At 51.4% G+C, this 18,079-nt stretch overlaps 2 protein-coding genes across 4 annotated transcripts in view; one reads left to right on the top strand and one right to left on the bottom strand.

Annotated features, from left to right (window-relative positions):
* Nucleotides 1–7: 7 nt before the first annotated feature.
* On the top strand, nucleotides 8–6,496 carry CDK3 (cyclin dependent kinase 3). Of its 2 annotated transcripts, XM_074889531.1 has the most exons (8): nucleotides 8–549; nucleotides 1,226–1,412; nucleotides 2,391–2,468; nucleotides 2,832–2,952; nucleotides 3,490–3,660; nucleotides 4,092–4,193; nucleotides 4,992–5,195; nucleotides 5,593–6,496. In XM_074889531.1, the coding sequence occupies exons 2-8, from the start codon at nucleotides 1,285–1,287 to the stop codon at nucleotides 5,713–5,715; spliced, it is 927 nt and encodes a 308-aa protein (XP_074745632.1). In that variant the 5' UTR covers nucleotides 8–549; nucleotides 1,226–1,284; the 3' UTR covers nucleotides 5,716–6,496. The 2 variants fall into 2 exon arrangements, with proteins under 2 accessions (XP_074745632.1, XP_074745631.1); XM_074889530.1 differs by having other exon boundaries at nucleotides 8–1,412.
* Nucleotides 6,497–10,145: 3,649 nt separating this feature from the next.
* EVPL (envoplakin) overlaps nucleotides 10,146–18,079 on the bottom strand; it is a 34,464-nt gene continuing 26,530 nt past the window's right edge. For both annotated transcript variants that reach the window (XM_074889050.1, XM_074889051.1), the window contains 7 exons: nucleotides 17,574–17,712; nucleotides 16,811–17,004; nucleotides 16,135–16,285; nucleotides 15,468–15,551; nucleotides 15,272–15,382; nucleotides 14,555–14,647; nucleotides 10,146–13,948 (listed from right to left, as the gene is read on the bottom strand). In XM_074889050.1, coding sequence (XP_074745151.1) covers nucleotides 10,499–13,948; nucleotides 14,555–14,647; nucleotides 15,272–15,382; nucleotides 15,468–15,551; nucleotides 16,135–16,285; nucleotides 16,811–17,004; nucleotides 17,574–17,712 — 4,222 coding nt within the window. In that variant the 3' untranslated portion in view covers nucleotides 10,146–10,498. The remainder of the gene's footprint in view (nucleotides 13,949–14,554; nucleotides 14,648–15,271; nucleotides 15,383–15,467; nucleotides 15,552–16,134; nucleotides 16,286–16,810; nucleotides 17,005–17,573; nucleotides 17,713–18,079) is intronic.

Genomic DNA, 18,079 nt, shown 5'->3' with positions numbered 1-18,079 from the left:
TGTTTATGTTTACACCTCATCTCCTGTCTGTTCTCTTATTGTCCTCCGTGTGCTTAAATTTTATCCAAACGGCCAGGTTTGCCAGAGAGTTGGAAATATCCAAGATGCCAAGACTGGGAATATCCAAAATACCAGGTTCCTACAAGTGTTACCAAAAAAACCCCACAAACCCAACCAGCCAGGAAGAGGAAAGCAAATTTGGCAGTGACTCCAGATGGAGATGTGAGTGCAAACAACTTTCACAAGCCACCAGCGAACCCACACAGGAATTTGCCATGGCCATATGGATCGCTTCTCAGCCACAGAGCAACCATGCTTTTGTTCTTTCAGAGTGGCAAAATCAGGATCAATTTAGAAAAGATTTTGAATTGGTATCGCAGCAATGGGCTAAATCAGTCCTTTTTAGGTCACCTGAATGTTGGGGTCTGCGCTGTGGACCCACGCACCCAGTGGGCTGCTGTGTCCTGCGATGCCCACCCAGAGACATGGAGCTCCCAAGCCCTTCAGAAGACAGTCCCTGTGGCTCTACCTTTCCTGCTACCACAATGCGTAATACTTTTTTAATCTTGTCTTCTGTCAGCTGTCAAGTCAATGTTTAATCCCTCCCCAAGGACATCTTCTGAAAGACTGACCAAGCAGCACAGGCCACGGTGGGAAGGTTCAAGGGACAATTGCACAAGACCAAAAAAACCCAAAACACACAAAAATACCACCAGCACCCCCTACCCCGCCCCCCCCCCCCCCCAAAAAGACATTTCTGTGGTGTGTTTGACCTGAGCATGTCCAAGGGAATCCTAATTATGCACCACATCCCCTTGACACCAGGCACTGTACAAACAGAGCTGGAGAACTTCCCTGGGCCTTGTGCAGTCCCTGCTGCCTTTCTTGCAGGCCCGAAGCACTTCTTTACATCCATTTTGCTCAGTTTTTGCTTCAGCCAGCACACTGCACGATCTGGGTCACGAGCAACCAGTCCTGGGCGGTTGGTGCACAGCGTGTTTGGCTCTTGGGGTCTGCCCGAAGCCCCCCAGAGACGCCCCACACCCCAGACGCCTGTCAGTGTGCCCAGGCAGCCCTGTCTGCCTGCAGCTGCCCCAGTTCAAGGCCCGTCCCTGTGCTGGGGGAGCAGCAAGGGGGGACCCCAAAAGCAGCTCAGGGGACACACAAGGAGAGCAAACACCTGCATATTTGAGGGTTTATTTCCTTTTTTTTTTTTTTTCCTCAGAAAGCAGCGCCAGCTGCCCCCCCCGCTCCCCGCCACCACTGCAAGCCTGAGGCAGCACCATGGATACCTTGCGAGAGGCATTTCACAAGGTGGAAAAGATCGGGGAGGGCACCTATGGCGTGGTGTACAAGGCCCGCAACAAGCATACGGGGCAGCTGGTGGCCCTCAAGAAGATCCGCTTGGACTCGTGAGTAGGACAAAGCCTCGGCCCTGGGGCTGCCATGGCCCGGCCCAGCCCAGCACCCACCCGGCCTGCCATGGCACCAGGCCGGCTGCCTCCTCAGCATGGCAGCAAGAGGGTGCCCAGTCGAGGGGGGAGGGGGGTGAGGAAGGCAAATGGCTCCTCTGGGGCCGGTAGGGCTATCTGTGGGGAGATGGCCACCAGCTGAACCCAGCAGTGCCCCAGCCCTGCCATGGGAGTGAGCAGGCAGGCCGTGAGCCCAGCCCAGTGTCCAAAATGGCACGAGAGGCTCAAAAAGCCTGACATGAGGGAAAAAAAATGTCTCTATTGGCTCATGCAAGCAGCTAGGGCCTCATCTGGCACTACCTGGCCCCAGCTTCATGGTGCAGGGCAGGGGGAAGTAGCCACCATTTTAGGAGGTGGCCTCTCCCTCAGGGGTGTGGTGCCAGGGCCTGGTGAGGCTCAGCCTCCAGGCAGAGCCAACTTCAACCCCTCCAGGGTGGGGACTGGGCAGATAAAAGTTTATTACTGTTCCCCTGAGTCAGCCCTGGGCTGTCTCCACAATGAGGGGTGTCAGTGTGGACTGGGGGCCATGGTGGTAGGTCTGCACCCCATGGTGGCCCCTCAGGACAGTGAAGGGGGCTGCCTGAGGGGTAAAGAGCTTTCATCTCCCGCCAAGTGAGGCTTGGGCATTTAAACTGTCATTGCTTCTCCAAATGTGCTCTCACGTGCTCCCAAACAAGTCCCCAGAGTTTTCACTGTCTGGGTGACCCCCTCCCTCTCCTTCTCCACAGCTCTATTTCCCCCTGCCTCACCCCAGTCCACCCCATGCACGGCTCCATCCCAAACTCAGGGTGCCCAGTGTAACAGACCCTCCCCTGGGCAGGCGATGGGGTACAATGGAAGGGAGAAGGGACTCAGAACTCTGATGGCTGTGGGATCCCACTGAGGAACAGGGTGCCATACAGCCTGTCTCTGCCGCAGGGAGACAGAGGGCGTCCCCAGCACCACCATCCGAGAAATCTCACTGCTGAAGGAGCTGAAGCACCCCAACATAGTCAGGTAAGACCTGGATAAACACTCCCCACCAGCTCATTGATGAGCTCCTGCTCAGGGAGCTCTGGCTACAGGCACCAAGGGGGGTTTTCCTGTCCTTTCCTGACTGTACAAACAGGAAAAAAAAATAAACAGGAAAATGCAGGAATCACTTGCATTTCCCTGGTTCTCAAAGTAGCTCACAGCACTGCCCCTTCACTCCAGCAACACAGGCTGGTCCAAGCTGCTGCTGCCCCATACTAGATGCTGCTTTTCCATCTGCCTCTGCCTGCTCTAAAGGACTCAGAGGCATCTGTGGGAGGAAGGATGTTTGGAAAGGTATGAAGATGCTGAAGGGTACTTAAGGGAGTGCTTGCACTTCTTTTGCAGGCTCCTGGATGTCGTACATGGACAGAAGAAGCTCTATCTAGTGTTTGAGTATCTGAACCAGGACCTGAAGAAATACCTGGACTCATCCCAAACCGGAGAGATTCCTTTAAGCTTGGTCAAGGTACAGTGTGGAAGAAGTGCTAACAGGCAGGGCAGAGAGCGTGTGTCCTTACTGCCTTCTGCTGGGCAGAGCCAGCACTGAGCTGCTCTTAGCCAGACTGCATCTGGAAGAGATACATCCTTGGCTGGAGGCATTCAACCTCTCGGATCTCAAACATTTCAGCTGGGAAAACTTCGTGGCACTATTGCTCAGTGCATTTATTTCCCAGCTGTTTCCAGGCTGTCCAGCTCATCTCGCTGCAGAACAAACTGCTGTTAAGAGGGCAACTGAGGGATCTATTACTAATTTCCTTTGTGCAGGGTAACGGATGGGTGGAAGGGACTGCCACTGCTTGGACTGCAGTCTTTCTGTCCTCATGTAGGGTGGGATCAGTCTGTGGCCATCTCCGAGTAGTGGCCCGCAAGCCTGGTGTTGCATTATAGCAAGGTCTTTTTTTCCCATTCAGGTTTATAAATGATCCAAAGTGTGTTGGTTCATGCGATCCAGCTTTCAAAGTGGTTTCATCATGGCCTTGTCTGAAATCTCTTCTCTCCTTAGAACTACCTTTTCCAGCTGCTGCAGGGTGTGAGTTTCTGCCACTCACACAGAGTTATCCACAGGGACTTGAAGCCGCAGAACTTGCTCATTAACGAAGCAGGAACAATCAAGCTGGCTGATTTTGGACTGGCAAGAACTTTTGGAGTCCCCCTGCGCACATACACTCATGAGGTATTGTTGAGGCTCCCTGCCACCTGAGTGTGGGGTACAAAATCCATAGTGGGTGAACAACAGCAGCATCACAAGTTACTCATCCATAATGGAGGCACAGCTGTATCCGGGCATGTGCTCTTAACCTAACCTGCAGCTAAGGGTCTACCTCATGTCCCCACAAAGCGTGCTGACTGCTTCGACCCTAGCCTACCTGCAAGCTGGGTTCTCACCTTCTCTGCACGGGGTATATTTATTTGTTCTCGAGTGTCTTGCTGAAGAATGATCTGTTAATCCCAATCTTGCTGTCACTAAGGTGTCTGTTACTTCAGCGTGGCCTTGGCACACTCTGATTTGTACAGTCACTGCCTTACAGCTGAGAGGAGAGGAGCCCATGCCTCTAGTTTCACCCAGGGAACTTAGACAAAGCTTGTTTGTTGGTTCCTTACCAGGTGGTGACTCTGTGGTACCGAGCCCCTGAGCTACTGCTGGGATGCAGATACTACTCGACCGCTGTGGATATCTGGAGCATCGGCTGCATCTTTGCAGAAATGGTAGAATGGGCTTAAATAGTCTCTTTAATGAGCAGGGAGGATTCAGCTGCAATGGCAAGAGGGGAAGGAGGGACAAGATGCCAAAGATCTGTGATACTGTGGTCCCACTCTGTGCTGGCGTGTGTTTTATGGGAAGTCCACCCTGAGGGTTAGCTGATCCTTAGCTGTGGGCTCAGAGCAGGGACCTGGCAGAAGGCACAGAAGCCTCTGTAATCCAGTTGCAGTTTCAAGTACACGAGAATGTGATGCCTCTCCTTCCAGAAAGGTAACTTCTGTCTTGTTGCTGCAGCATTTTGATCTTGGGAGGAGATGACTCTCTTGCAGATGTCCCCACAGCGGCTTGCAGAGAACTAGCACTCTCATAGCATGGCAGAGTGGATCTCTGAGGGGTCCATACTGCACTTTGCAGAGTTTTTGCTATCCCTGCAGTGTAATAGCACTACCCCTAGCTCCCAAAGCCCCCAAGCTGCAGATCAGCAGAGCCTGGGCAAGCAGGTGGGGAGGGAGCCAGCCTGCAAGAGGGAGTGTTAGAAAACTAGAGACAAAGCCCTCTTTGGGGCCAGTCTAAGCGAGTGGCTGAAACAGGGGCAGCCTTGGGGAGGCACAGATCCCTGGAGAGGAGCTGGAGACAAGCAGACACCCGTGACTATCCCAGCCACTTCCTGGTGGAATCGCTGCATTGTAACTGCCCTGGTCTGTGCAGTTTGCATCTGCTGGAACAAAGGGTTGCTTGCAGTGGCAAATAGGGCACACAGCCAAAAGAAAGGTGGGAACAGGTGCTTTTTTTTTTTCCCCCAGGTTACCAGGAAGACCCTGTTTCCAGGGGACTCTGAGATCGATCAGCTCTTCCGGATCTTTCGCACCCTGGGCACTCCCACCGAGGTGACCTGGCCTGGGGTGACCCAGCTGCCTGACTACAAGGAGGCCTTTCCCCGGTGGACAAGGAAGGAGATGGAGGAAATTGTTCCCAACTTAGATCAAGATGGTAGAGACTTACTGGTGGTGAGTGAGAGCTCAGAACAAGATCCAGGGACAGACAGGACCTTTTCAAACTGGGCAAAGAATAGGGATATTTGGGACTGACCTACCTGGAAGCGTGTTAGCTGATCTGGTTCTAACGCTCATCCCTGCTATTGCAGAAATATGGAATCATCAAATAAGGCTCAGTCCTGGCTCTGAAGCAGGACTGCCATTGCAAGTTCCTCTAGGAAACCACTGCATTGAGGGTCAAGGAACCCTTCTTGTGTAATCCCCATGGTAACTTCAGCTGAGGGTTACTCCCGAAGCCCAGAGAAGGGAAAAAGCAGGACCACCATCTGCACCTGGGCCCAGCCATGTGAAGGTGCAACTATAATTTGTTTTTTAAAATCCTAAATCTGCTGTGTTTTTCTCTCGGCAGCAATTGCTCCTGTATGACCCCAGCAGGCGCATCGCAGCCAAGGCAGCCCTCGATCACAAGTACTTCTGGAGAAGTCCTCAGAGCCCTGAAGAGCGACGCGTGCTGCAGAGACACCGCAGATGAGAAGACACAGCTCTCCCCGTGCACTTGCAGCTCCGGGTGGCAGCGGCATCCAGGGTCTCATTTCTCGGGAGGCGCCTGGAGAGGGACGTTCTTGCATTTAGAGATTCTCAGCCCGTTGCTGGGGAAAGGTTTGTCTGGGTTACAGCCAGTAGAGCTGTTTTGCAGAGGTCGCGTGCAAAAGGGTGAGGGGTATTTATCAGCGTAAAACACTGAAATGTAGATGAGAGCGCATCTTTCAGAGGTTTGTCCTTGCGTTAATCAGTGAGCTAAGGGGACACACAGGGATGTCTGTCTGTCCAGCACTGGAGCATCCCCAGGTCTGTCGGTGGCAGTTTCTGACACCAGGGTGTGCTGGAGCTCCACGTTGGGCAGGGGAGCGCTTCCCTGCTCGGCCCTTTGCTGCTGATTTAAAAGGCTGGGCTTGTCAGCACTAGACAAGTTGTTTGATCTGAGCTGTTGAACAGAGCTGACATTCTGCTGTTTCACAAGCTGAAGAGCCCTGTCAGGTGTCTTCATTTGTGCCGTAGCTTGGACTGAGAAGCCAAAAGATCCAGTTATCATAAAGCACACGTTGCGTATGGCTGGAACAGTAACAGCTAAAGCACTGGCTTTCCGTCGTGCGACCAGATCTAACGCTGTTTCCTTCGCTTCATTGTCTTGGACATGTTTTTGCTGTTCAAATGTTTGGAGAATCGTCACAAACTTTCGGTGTGGTTTTGACATCTTCATTTTTTTTCCTTTCAGTGCAGAAAAAAATAAAAGCTTGTCATTTGTTCACAAACCTCGGTGTCTATTGTTTGGCGTGGCCCATTGGACTAGTGACGTAGGACGGTCTGGCTGGTCCTTTTTTCCACAGAGCTCTTCTCCCTTCATGACCTCCTGCACTCTTTCTTTTATCCTTTCCAGCCCAAATCCTTGGCAGTTGCAGAGATGTGCTCTCAATTCTGTTGTGGAATGAGGGGCTGATGGTTCTGCAGCCACGTGCTGTCTCGGTATGGTAAGGTGGGCTTTCTTTCCACCACAGGTTGCCACAAACCAGTTCAGAGTTATAATCTACTTATATAAATACTCAAAAGACAGATTTTTGACTTAGGGATGCCAACCTTCTGCACTCCTGTTTTTCATGCACGTGCACACAGATGTGCTCCTAATAACTGTGATCCCAAGAAGTGATTTCAGCACAACCCAACAGCTCTCCAAAGCAATCACGTTCCTAGAGTTTCATGACAGATAAACAATGCAGTAAAGGAGAGAGGCAGCTGCACACGCAGCTGTAGCACAAACCTCCTTCCCCACCTACTGCATGCCAGAGAATTTGCACAGGGGAGAGAAACCTTTGAGTCCCTCCTGAAAAAGCCCCTCTCAGGCCGAGACCTGCCTGTCTAAAGCCAAGCTCTGTCATCCTTCGCCCTCCTCCATCATTCACTCCTTCTCCCGGCCCAACAAAAGGCAGCAGGCGGCTCTGCTTAATTCCTGACTTCAAAAAGACTTTTGTCATCCCTGCTGCAGCGGCCACACCTCCTGACAGATCCCCAACAGCGAAACCCTGGGCCCTGTTGCTCACCTCCCTCCGGGCCCTGCCGCGCTGCCTGGCTGTACTTCTCCTGCAGGTTTGGAAGCCGCCAGGACCTGGGGAGCTCGCTTGCCTCTGCAATTTGCACAAATTAGGTTTTTTGGGGGGGCGGGGGGGGGTTGCTTTGCTTTTGAAGCTGTTGGTAGGAGTCATGCTGGAGTGGCTGCCTGGAAAAAGTTGCCCTGCTCGTGTTTGGGAGGAACCGTTTTGTGATTGAGCAGGGGAGAGCAGGCAGCTGGGCCCACGCAGCATCTCCTGGGCTCTGTATGGTAACACCCAGCTCGCAGGGGCACGTTTGTGAGACATGGATGAATTCGGCTATGGGAATCATTTCCTTGCCTTTCCTACGTGTTTTAAAGTCAATTCATTTTGTACAGACAATTCTCTGTTTGCTTTATGCAAAAAAATGCTTGTGCTATACCAGACAAGCTGCTTGCAGAAGAGGTTGCTTTTTTTAAAAAAAAAGATCTGCATCAAGAAATAAATACCAAGGATGTTAATCCAGTCCAGAAACAAATAAAAATACTGCAGCTCATCTAGCCCCACAAAATGAAGCAACAGGCTGAATTTCAAAAGTTTATGACCCAACCCCACTGCCAGCAAAGGGAACCAACAACAGCCGTGTCGAAATAACCGCTCTGGGAAAGCCACGATGCAGCGCCCAGCGCCCTGTGCCTGGGAAGGGAGGAAAGGCACTACCGGGCTCCTCCTGAGCAGCCCACAACCCTGCCAGGCAGCTGAGCTCTGGGGACACGTCAGGAGGACATGAAACGAGCTGCTGTCTGCAGCTGAGGACCACTTGATAGCAAAGAAAAGGATTTTTAGTGGGTTTTTTTTTCATAAAAAAAAAGGCAGGCCAGCCTTCGAGGGGGACTGCTCAGCCAGCTCCACTGCTCAGCTGCCTATTCATCTCTTAACGCTTTCACCCAGCCTTAGGTAAATACCTCCCACCACGCAGTTAGAGAGCACTTTATCCAAAATGATTAACTGACTGCCTAATTACCAGAACTGCAAGTCCCTTAGTTACAGAGCATTCCCTAAAACCATTTAATCAGCACTTCAGGAAAGAGTCACCACGTGAACATGGTACTGCTTTAAAAAAACAAGCACAGTTTTACCTCATTTGCAAGGGGAGCAGCAGGAAGGAGGGCAGCCCTAGAGCCCAGCACCCTGCCCCACGGAGCCGGGCAAGGGGAAGGCTGACAGCAAACTCACCTGTGGGGCTGAGCCGAGCTGCAGCAAAGGCCCCATTGCTGATGGATCCTCCCTGCTTTCAGCCAGCCGAGGGGAGCAAAGCCAAAGCACAGCAAGGCTGCTCCCAGCAGCTTTGAAGAGCTGGGACCCAAGGACTGCTGGGACCTGCACTGGTCCCAGGCTCCTTGGTTGCCCTGGGTCGTGATCCTCACCTGGCCGCGTTCCTGCGCACTGATAGCTGTTGGTCACCCCGGCAGGAGGCCAGGGCAGAGTTTCTCTCCTGATGTGTCCCCTGGTCCCCCACAGCCCAGCTCCAGCCCTTGCTGCTGGTCCAGACCAGCCGGGAAGGGGGTGCACAGCGTCCCGTGTGCCAGCAGTGCTCTACCAAGAGGAGACAGGCTGGGAAGGGATGCTCTAGGGTGTGTGCAAGAGTTTTCTCTGTTGTAAACCAACAATTTGCCCCATATTGATCATGGCAGCTGAGATGGCCACAGACACCAGCCATAGGCCTGTCAATAAACACAGACCCTGCAGAGCACGGGACAGAGCCTAGGCAGATCTTGAACTGGGAACTTGGCGTTTCCATAGCTGGACTCAGATTGTTAATGCTGAGTACTGCCTACCAGCAGGAAGGTAATGGGACCTGTGATTGTGCTGCGCTTGCTGGCATGGGAACAATTTCTTCTTGGAGCCCAGACTTCAAATCCCAGCTAGGCTCTATGGAAATAGAGGCTATGCTGCTACTCTGATGGGGGAAGAAGGGGGAGAAAGCCTCTACCCTCATGGATTCTTTCGGGTACATTCGGGTACATCCCAAACAGCATCAGTTAAAAGAGCCCTTGGGAGAGGGGCTAGAGTAGCTCATGGCAATAGAGTTATTTTTCTCATCCCGCAAAGCCAGAGGATGCTCCACAGTGGGGTAGACACTAGGGAAGAACATTTGGAACATGAGCTTGTTCATTTCAGCAAGGGCTGAGCAGTGGAAGTTACACAAAGGAGTGAAAGCTCACCTAAAGAAATAGCAAGTGGAGATTTTCCACTGATCCTGCAGCCAAGGGATGTAGAAAGCAGTTTCACATCATCGCTGGCTGCATGTATCATCAGTCTGCTACTGAAGGCTGTCCCTTCCCTTGCAACACAGCTGCCTCTCTACAGGTACAGGACAAGCACCCCCAAATCATCTACTTCAACAGGGCTTGGTTTTGCTTGGGGCTTGGCTTCCTCTGCCAGCAGCTCAGTGAAGTGACACAAGTCATTGTACAGCCAACACTGTCACTGGTCTGCAGCCAGAGAGGCACCAGCGACAGGCAGCTGGAGGGGGCAGCAGGGCTGCTCCATTGGGTAGCTGCCTTCACTTAGACTGGATCAAACATGACATGGAACTGCACCCTTTGATGACCAAGTCCCTCTTTCAGAGGTTTCCAAATGACCGGGGTTAAAGACAAAAATAATATAACAAAATCTTTAAAAATATGGACATGCAGAAAGAAATTTAGGGGGTTCAGTGCTGTGAGATCAGAGGAAGCAAGAGCCTGCAACCCCTTTGTAGATCGGGCTGCAGGGCCTAGGATTTCATGGGGGGCAAGACTAGCCATGCCGTTAGCCACTTTGCAGCCTCAGCCTGCAGAGACAACACAGCCAGACACACACTTTCTATGTTTATTGCATGCAGAAGAATGACCCAACTGGAAAACACTCTGGCTCTCCCCCCTTTCTGGGCCTAACCACGTTTAACCTATTGCCAGTGGAGTTCTCGCAGTCAACCCCCCTTTGCTGTCACAGCAGCACCCGGGGGACTGCTGGGACCCCTGTGTCAGGCCCTTACACACTCATGATCACACTTTGTTCCTTGCACAACCAAGCTGCGTTGGGAAGCAGAGATAGCTAAGATAGAAGAGTATGCAGCCCTAAATGCTAGACGCTCCGTTCCTGTGATCGCTGCTGCCTCCATGGGGAGAGGTGTTTTGAAGGGATGAACTCCTGAAGGAACCAGATCCAGTACATGCCTGAACCCATTCAGTGCCTGAACCGTGAAAGCTTGGGTGAACGGCTCGCCTGGTGGTACCGCTGATAGCCCTCCGACGTGGCTGGGAGCAGCAGGAGGCAGCTCAACAAATCCTTCTGGCAGAGGGCCATGGCCTCCTTGTAATTTATCTTCTCTTTAGTGACAGGGTCAATGAGATCTTTTTCATAGTTGGACTCATCTTGGAGCCTGTTGGCCAGGTCACCTGTTATCATCCCTGTCTGGGCAGCTTCCAGCACAGGGATGCGACCAGTTTTCTTGGGATCAATGAGCCCTCCAGTTAGATGTTGGACCTCCAGGTAGGGGAAAGCACTGTCCCTGGTCATCCATCCCTTCTGAACTGCTTCCCCCACAGACAGCCTTCGTTTGGTCACCGGGTCCTCAATCCCTGTGAAAGCTTTCTGGGCATTAAGCAGTCTCTGCATGTAGGTCCTGTCAATCAGCCCCCTCTCAATTGCCTTATGGACAGAGAACCGGTCCCGAGAAATGAGGTCTATGATGCCCCCCGTGGCAGCCTGGGCTTCCAGGAGCTTCTGAGCCGTCATGGGATCAAGCAGCTTCTTTGCAACAGCAGTCTTGATGTTGTACTTGGTGTCGGTGGTGGTGTCATACACTCCAGCGATGGGGGAAGTGTCATCACAGAAGCCCTTCTGTGAGGCTGGGGGGAAGAAGCTTTGGGTTTGGTGGGTGGTAGGTGATGAGAGCGGGGATTTGGAGATGATGGAGCCAATGGAGAGGGACGGGGGAGGCTTGGATTCTCCAGCCACCAGCAAGGCGAATTCAGAGATGGGAATCTTGCCATCCCGATACAGCTGGTACTCCTCCTTTGTGATTCTCCTCAGCCTTAGTGCATCATCGATGGAGTACTGCTTCCCACTTTTCTTGTCAAGGAGAACTGAGATTTCCCCGTTTGGGCCCAGGGTGGTGACTTCCTCCCAGTCGCACTCCAGCTCTTGCAGCTGGACGTACTGGCCTCTGTCTATGATACCTCTCTTATAGGCCTCGTAAGGGGACATATCCTTCCCTGTCTCAGGGTCCAAGATAGAGATCTTGGTGGAGAGGTTTGTCTCTCTCATCTGGGTCTCATGATTGATTTCTTCCCGGTTGACTCTTGACTGGAGATCTCGAATGAACCTCTCCTTGTTGTAGATCTGGTCCTTCTCCCTAAGGATGTCTGCCTCCAGCAGGGAAAACTCATGTTCCAGCTGCTTCTTCTTCTGCCTGTCATTCTCAGTCCGTTGGTTGAGCAGTTTGGACTCCTCCCGAAGGAAGAGGACTTTCTGTTGCTTCTGCCTCTCCAGCTCCCTCAGCTCACTCTCCAAGTTGGCTCTCTCCTGGATGGCCAGGTTCCTGGCTTTCTGCAGCTCCGTCTCTTCGCGAGCCCATGTCCTCTTCATGCCTTCAGCTCTCTCGATCTTCTCCCTGAGCCGCCGTACCTCCTCTTCTGCCTTTTGCTTGGCTCCTCTCTCCCTGCTCAGCAGCTCCCAGATGCGTGCACGTTCACTCTCCAGCGCTCTGTCCTTTTCCACTCGAATCACCTCCTTGTATATGGTCTTCTCCTGGGATTTTGTTTTCTGCAGGACATCGACTTGCATCTGCAGGTTCTTGCACTCTCTCTGCAAGTTCAGCACCTCCATCTTCTCATGGTCCAGCTCCAAACGCAGGTTGCTGGCAGACTGTTCGAGGACTGGATCCTTCTCCAACTTGACCACTTCTTCCATAATGATCTTTTCTTGCACTGGGGCTGGGGTCTCCTCCAGCTCCTTTATTCTCAACGTAATTTGTCTCATCTCCTTCTCTAGTGCAAGCCTCTTGCTTCGATCCTCCTGAAAGTTGAGCAACTTCTCTTGCTCTTCCACCAGTGCACGAACCTGTTGCACGTCACGTTCCAGACGACGCCTGTTGCTCACCTCCTCATCCAGACTCCGACTCAGCCTGTTGTGCTCATCTCGGAGCTTTGGATCCTTTTGAGTCAGTATCACCTCTTGAACAACTACCTTTTCCTCTGGCTTTCGCCTCTCCAGTAGCATGTATTTATTCTGCAAGTCATAGATTGCATCCTCTGCAGCTCTCCTCTTTTGAGACATGTTACGCACCTCTTGACGAAGACGATCAGCTTCTTTTTCCAAGAGTGGATCATTCTCATATCGGATGACTTCCTTGTTGACCAGCTTCGTTTCCACCTTGGATCTCTCCCTCTTCCATTCATCCCTTTCACCCTGCAGTCTAATGAGCTGCTCTTGGGTCCTGCCATTGGTGTTCACTAGTTCATTGAGCTGTTGTTTCAGCCTGTCAATTTCTCTAAGAATCTCTGGACTCTTCTCATGTTTCACCACCTCCTCTATAACCTCCTTAAGCTCGACCACTGGTTTCTGTGACCTGAGGACATTGAGCTCTGCTAAGGCCTCTTCCACTTCACTGTCAATCTTTGTTCTTTTCAGAGTAACTTCCTGCAGTTCCCTTTTCAGGTGGGCAATTTGTCGCTCTGTTTCGGGATCCACCAGGAAAATCTCGTTGACCCTCTCTTTAACCTCTACCCTTGGTTTTTGCTTCTCTGCAATACTGCACTGGCTCTGCAGCTCTCCCAGCTCACCTGTAAGCATCAAGTTTTTGTTCCTCTCTTCTTCAATCAGGGTTTTAAGCTTGGAAGACTCTCTCAATAACTCTGGGTCCTGCTCTACCTGCTTCACCTCCTTAACAATAATTTTGGGTTCTGCTGTTTCAATTAGTCTTTCCACCTCCTCAATCTTGTTCTTCACTTTCACTATTGCTTCTTCTGCAGACTTCCTCTTGAAGGATTCCTCATCGATTTGTAGCTGCAGGGTCCTAACAGACTTCAGCATTTCTGGGTTTTTCTCCAGTTTGATCAGCTCCTTCACCACCACTTTCTCTCGGATATTGGGCTGCTTTCGCTCCAGCATGTGCAGTTCTCTCTTATGCTGCTCAAGTTCAGAAGCAGCAGCCAAGCTTTCCTCCTGGAGACGTTTGATCTCCTGACGAAGACTGGCTGCTTGGCTATCCAGGCTTGGATCTTTCTCAATTTTTGTAATCTCTTTGGTGAGGAGCTGGGCAGGAATGACCTTCTTCTCACTCTCCATCTGGGCAAGCTTCCGGCTCATCACTTCAATGTCTTCTTGCAGGCTCTGCCTCTTTTTGCCTTCCTCTTCAACCTGCTGTGCCATCTTAGACAAGTTGCTCTCCAACTGGGGGTCTCTGTAATATTCTAACACCTCCTTTTCTTCCACTCTTTCAATGGGCTTCTGAGTCTTCAACATTAGCAGTTTGTTTCTGTGTTCCTCCAGGTCCTCTTCAATCTTGGCCACTTTCCTCCTTTCCTCTTCCAGCTGCGATTTCAACCCCTCAGATTCCCTGCTTGTTGTGGCTTTGTTTTCAGATTGCTGGGTTTGCTCATGTACAGCTTCAATGTCATCATGCAATTCCTTCTGCAAGGGAAAAACAAAAAAGAATAATTAAAAAAAAAGGCAGGGAAAACAAATCACACTTTGAATCTGGCACAGAGGCCTTTTCTATAACAAGGCACAGTGGGAGACAGAACTGGTATGGAATCCCCAGGAAGCCTCCAAATAAGGCTGTTTGTAAATGGCAAATGAGGACACATTCCCACCATGTCAAGCAACTGACTTGGTGTGTCTTCTCCTTGTCATGGAGGTGCTGCAGCAGCCCACAAAGGCGCTTTGTGCTGCCTTCTTGTATCTGCAGCTGAGGGAGGGTAACACGGCCAGTCCCTGCAGCATCACAGAGCACCCCACTTTCATCTCTTGTCCTTCCTGAGCACACTGAAAGTCATCCATCTCTGGCCCACAGTGGTGATGAAAGTCACAACCCAAGATCACTGTCAGTGGAACTGTGGTTTCTCATGGTCTTTCTCTCACAGGGGTTTCCATCCCTGTCCTTCCGCACACCTGGATGTGGAGATCCAGGGAGGGTGGGGGGATCCCAGGCTGAGCAGATCGCTGACAGCTTTGGAAAAATCATTTCAACCCCCAATCTAAAGCACCCCAGTCGTGCCATGAACTGTTAGCTGATACCTTCTCAACAATCTTCTTGGCAAACTCCAGCCGGCTGAGCTGCTGTTTATTTTCTGCTGCCAGCTCCATGTAGAGCTTGGTTACATCATTTTCCTGAAAAAGAAACAGCAGTGAGAGTCTCGTCCCCCTCACCTTGACACAGCTCTGTTGGATGGCACACTCTCCCACCCCTTTCACCCAGATGCACTTTGTGTACTGCACTATTCCAGGGATTAGTGTCTTCACATCTGATTTTCTAGAGAGACACGGAGTCTAAGGACTCATGTAGGAGATCCTGTCCCCTTTTTTTAAATGCCTGTTAGATGCCTGCTAGCCTACACAGGGTCCAGACTTCCAAACTCACCTTGGGCCACATATGAATGGCAGTTAGCAAATAGCCCAAGGTGATGCAGGAGAACTGGGGTGTAACTGGGAAGAGCACACAGGAGCTCTGTGTCAGTCCTGTCCTCACACACCTACCCTGTAAGTTTTATCTTCACACACAATATGGTAAGGAGGCATCATCAACAATCTCAACCAAAGGTACCAGACACACACCTAATTCTGGATCTCACGTGCTGCTTTGCCCCACAGACAGAGATCCCGGATGACATTTGTCCTTGGGATTAGGACCACAATCAGCTGTGACTGTAAAAGTGGATTAAGGCCCTGCAGAGGACATGGGGCTCAGGTAAGGAGCTAGACAATGGTTTCCATGCCTTCATCTTAACATTTTACCTGGGCCTGGATGCTTTCTTGTAGGGGGGTCACACGCAGCCTCTTTGCAGCAGAGTCAGTCAGGATGGGGTCCAGAGAAGAGCTGTATTTGCCTGCTTGAAGTTCATAGTCCTGTTCAGAGCAGAAACAGAAGAATCAGGTGGGATCTCTCAGGTGAGATGCTAAGGGAGCGCTAGAGGGGAAAACCCAGCCATACATTGAGTGTGGACTGCACGTTCTGGGACAGCCTGACCACCGCCTTCTTCTCGGACTCCTTGCTCTCGATCTCCTCCACTAGCCTCTGCAGGAGAGACACATGATGTTAGGGACAGGTTGAAATACAGCAACCCAGTAACACTCTGGCAGCCAAAAGCAGTAGCTCAGCCTAGTACTGGAGGGAACAGAAGGACATTAGGAAGAATCTCTGGGGCTTTAGAGGATCTCAGCAGCGCTCTCACTTGCCTAGGACCTGCCACACTGATTTATCATGTATGAGATAAATACCAGCCAACACAAAGACCTCCGCGTCTCACCATGTGAGCTAGTCAGCTTAGGATCTGCTCAAAGGGAGAAAGATCCAGGAGCCAGATGCAACATCTCAGCCCGAGGTGCAATCTTTCAGGATCTGAGTGTGTCCTCTCCATGGAGAGGATATCAGTCTGGGGTGCCCAACAGAGATGAGGACACAGCACTGTAGATGAACACAGTGGGGCAAGATACATCATCTGTGGGCTGCAATCCATTGTCTCCTTGTTCTAGTTCATTCACTGTGATGGGTGGAGCACACAACTAGGAGCTGGTTGGTATTATTCTGCATACTGTTCACAAGCAAATTCCCTCATTCCTGTAACGTTACAGGTTATGACGCTTGCCCTGGAACACACCTTCTGTGCCTGCAGCTTATAATTGATCTGGCTTGGCCCATCGGTGGTCTTCACTTGGTGCTTGGGTAGGTTGTTCATCCAGAACATCAGGTTCTCATTGGAGTTTTGGAACTGCTGGTAGGTGAGGCTGATATTTCTCAGGGTCTTCTCTCTGCACAGCACAAAGGTGAGCAGAAACATTAAGGGCAGTGGTAAAGATTCGTGTGCAAATTCCTAAAAAGACACTATGGTGAGAAATGTCACCACAACAAACACCAAGATAACAAAAACGAGGGAGTGACAACTGGTCCTTGAGTGGGGAGCACAACTCTGTGCACATCAGGTTTGCTACTGCAGCATGAACGCAGCTTGAGAGATGAGAGAAGGAAAAGGCAGGCAGCCAGCAGCAATGCCCATGAGAAGGGTTAAGCACCAGAGTCTCTCTGGGTAGGGTCACTGGGTCAGGCAGAGGCCAGTGGTCAGCTACTTAAGACTGCCTTCTCACAGCTATCTGGAAGCTCAAAGCCTGTAGGAAGGTGGAAACTACACAGCAGGACAGACCTGGTCCTCAGTATTACAGAACAGCGGTCAGGGTCCTGTGATGAAGAACATACTCTTGGGACTGACAAATGCTGATCCACATTAACTAAGAGGAAGCTATGACTCCAGGAGCAGAGAAGACACCACAGTTCCTCACCGCTGATCCAGCTGGTCCGCAACGGCATGGTAGCGATCATTGAGGAGCTGCACCTCCCGCTTCTGCCGGGGCAGGTCAGGGCAGTACTCCTGGAAGTTGTTCTGCACGGCGCTGCAGGTGTGCTCAGCATCCTTGAGCCCCCGGTTCAGCTTCAGCACACAGTCCTCTTGGGCCACCAGGTCCCGCTTCATCTTCTGCGGAGGAATAAAGACACCTTCAGGTTTGCATCGGTCGATGCACCAACCAGAAATACCTTCCTTAACACCGTTACTAACTGTGCAGCACCTGGGGGCTAGTCAGGCTCTCCAAGATAGGCATGCAACATGGAAGAGATGGAGCAGTGAGACTGTTTGGTAAAGAAGGTGGGAAGCAAGGTGGGTTGGACAGCGTACGGAGCAGAAGAGAGAAGTTCTGGGGAAGGTAAAAAAGGGTCACTGTGAGTGCTAATGATGGGGCAGGGAGATTGGGAGCAGGAAAGAATAAGGATGGGTGTGAATCAGAGCAACAGAGGTTGGATGCTAAGGGGTTCATCATGTATTTTAGGGACCCCAAAGGTAACCTGCGAGGGACAGAGCTTTTTGCTAGCCAGTGAGTGCAGGTCAGCCTGTAACACTAATGTAAAGCCTTCAAGGAACAAGTCTTTAGAAAAGATTCATCGTTCGCACCTCAAGGAGCTCAAATAGGCGAAGTCCAGTTCTCCCCACCATTGCTACCCGAGCTTTGATATCTCCCTTCCTTAATGAAGGGCCTGATGTTTCCCTACCTGCAGATCGTTGGCCCGATCCTGCAGAGCATTAGGGGATGCAGGAATGATACTGTCCTGAGCCAGCTTGGCCTCAAATGTGCTGACAATCTTGTCTGTGTTCTCAATCTGAGTCTCCAGGTTCAGGGCAGCCTTAGCCCTGGGTAACGGAAAAATGACAGGACAAGGTTAGCTACAGAAGGCTACATTCTCCCCCTTTTCTCTCTGATTTTGCATGTTTAAGCTTATTTAACACTGAAGCTTCTGCAGCACGGCAGAGAACAAGCACTATGCACTCACAACCCTGTCATGCTGCCCAGAAGTCAGATACTTTGCATTTCACCGCACACAGCAGAGCTGAGACACACACCCATTGTGGTGGACTTTCCACAGTGGGGGGATCTGACCACAGATCACATACAGGAACTCCTTCAGAGGTGCCTTTGATGATGGATGGGAGGTTTCCATCCTGCACTGGGCTGGAAGGACCTCAACCAACGCCCATATAGACCAAAAGCATTTTCTCT

The sequence above is a fragment of the Strix uralensis genome, chromosome 19, assembly GCF_047716275.1.
Source record: "Strix uralensis isolate ZFMK-TIS-50842 chromosome 19, bStrUra1, whole genome shotgun sequence".
NCBI classification, from domain to species: domain Eukaryota; kingdom Metazoa; phylum Chordata; class Aves; order Strigiformes; family Strigidae; genus Strix; species Strix uralensis.
The sequence above is the reverse complement of the archived record's forward strand: the minus strand, read 5'-3'. Positions and strand labels throughout refer to the sequence as shown.

What these genes read in the sequence shown, in the direction of transcription:
- CDK3 (XM_074889531.1), top strand. Translation starts at nt 1,285, where the DNA reads ATGGATACCTTGCGAGAGGCATTTCACAAGGTGGAAAAGATCGGGGAG. An exon ending in TTCCTTTAAGCTTGGTCAAG is followed by an intron (nt 2,953 to 3,489) that starts GTACAGTGTGGA and finishes TTCTCTCCTTAG; the next exon opens with AACTACCTTTTCCAGCTGCT. An exon ending in ATGGTAGAGACTTACTGGTG is followed by an intron (nt 5,196 to 5,592) that starts GTGAGTGAGAGC and finishes TTCTCTCGGCAG; the next exon opens with CAATTGCTCCTGTATGACCC.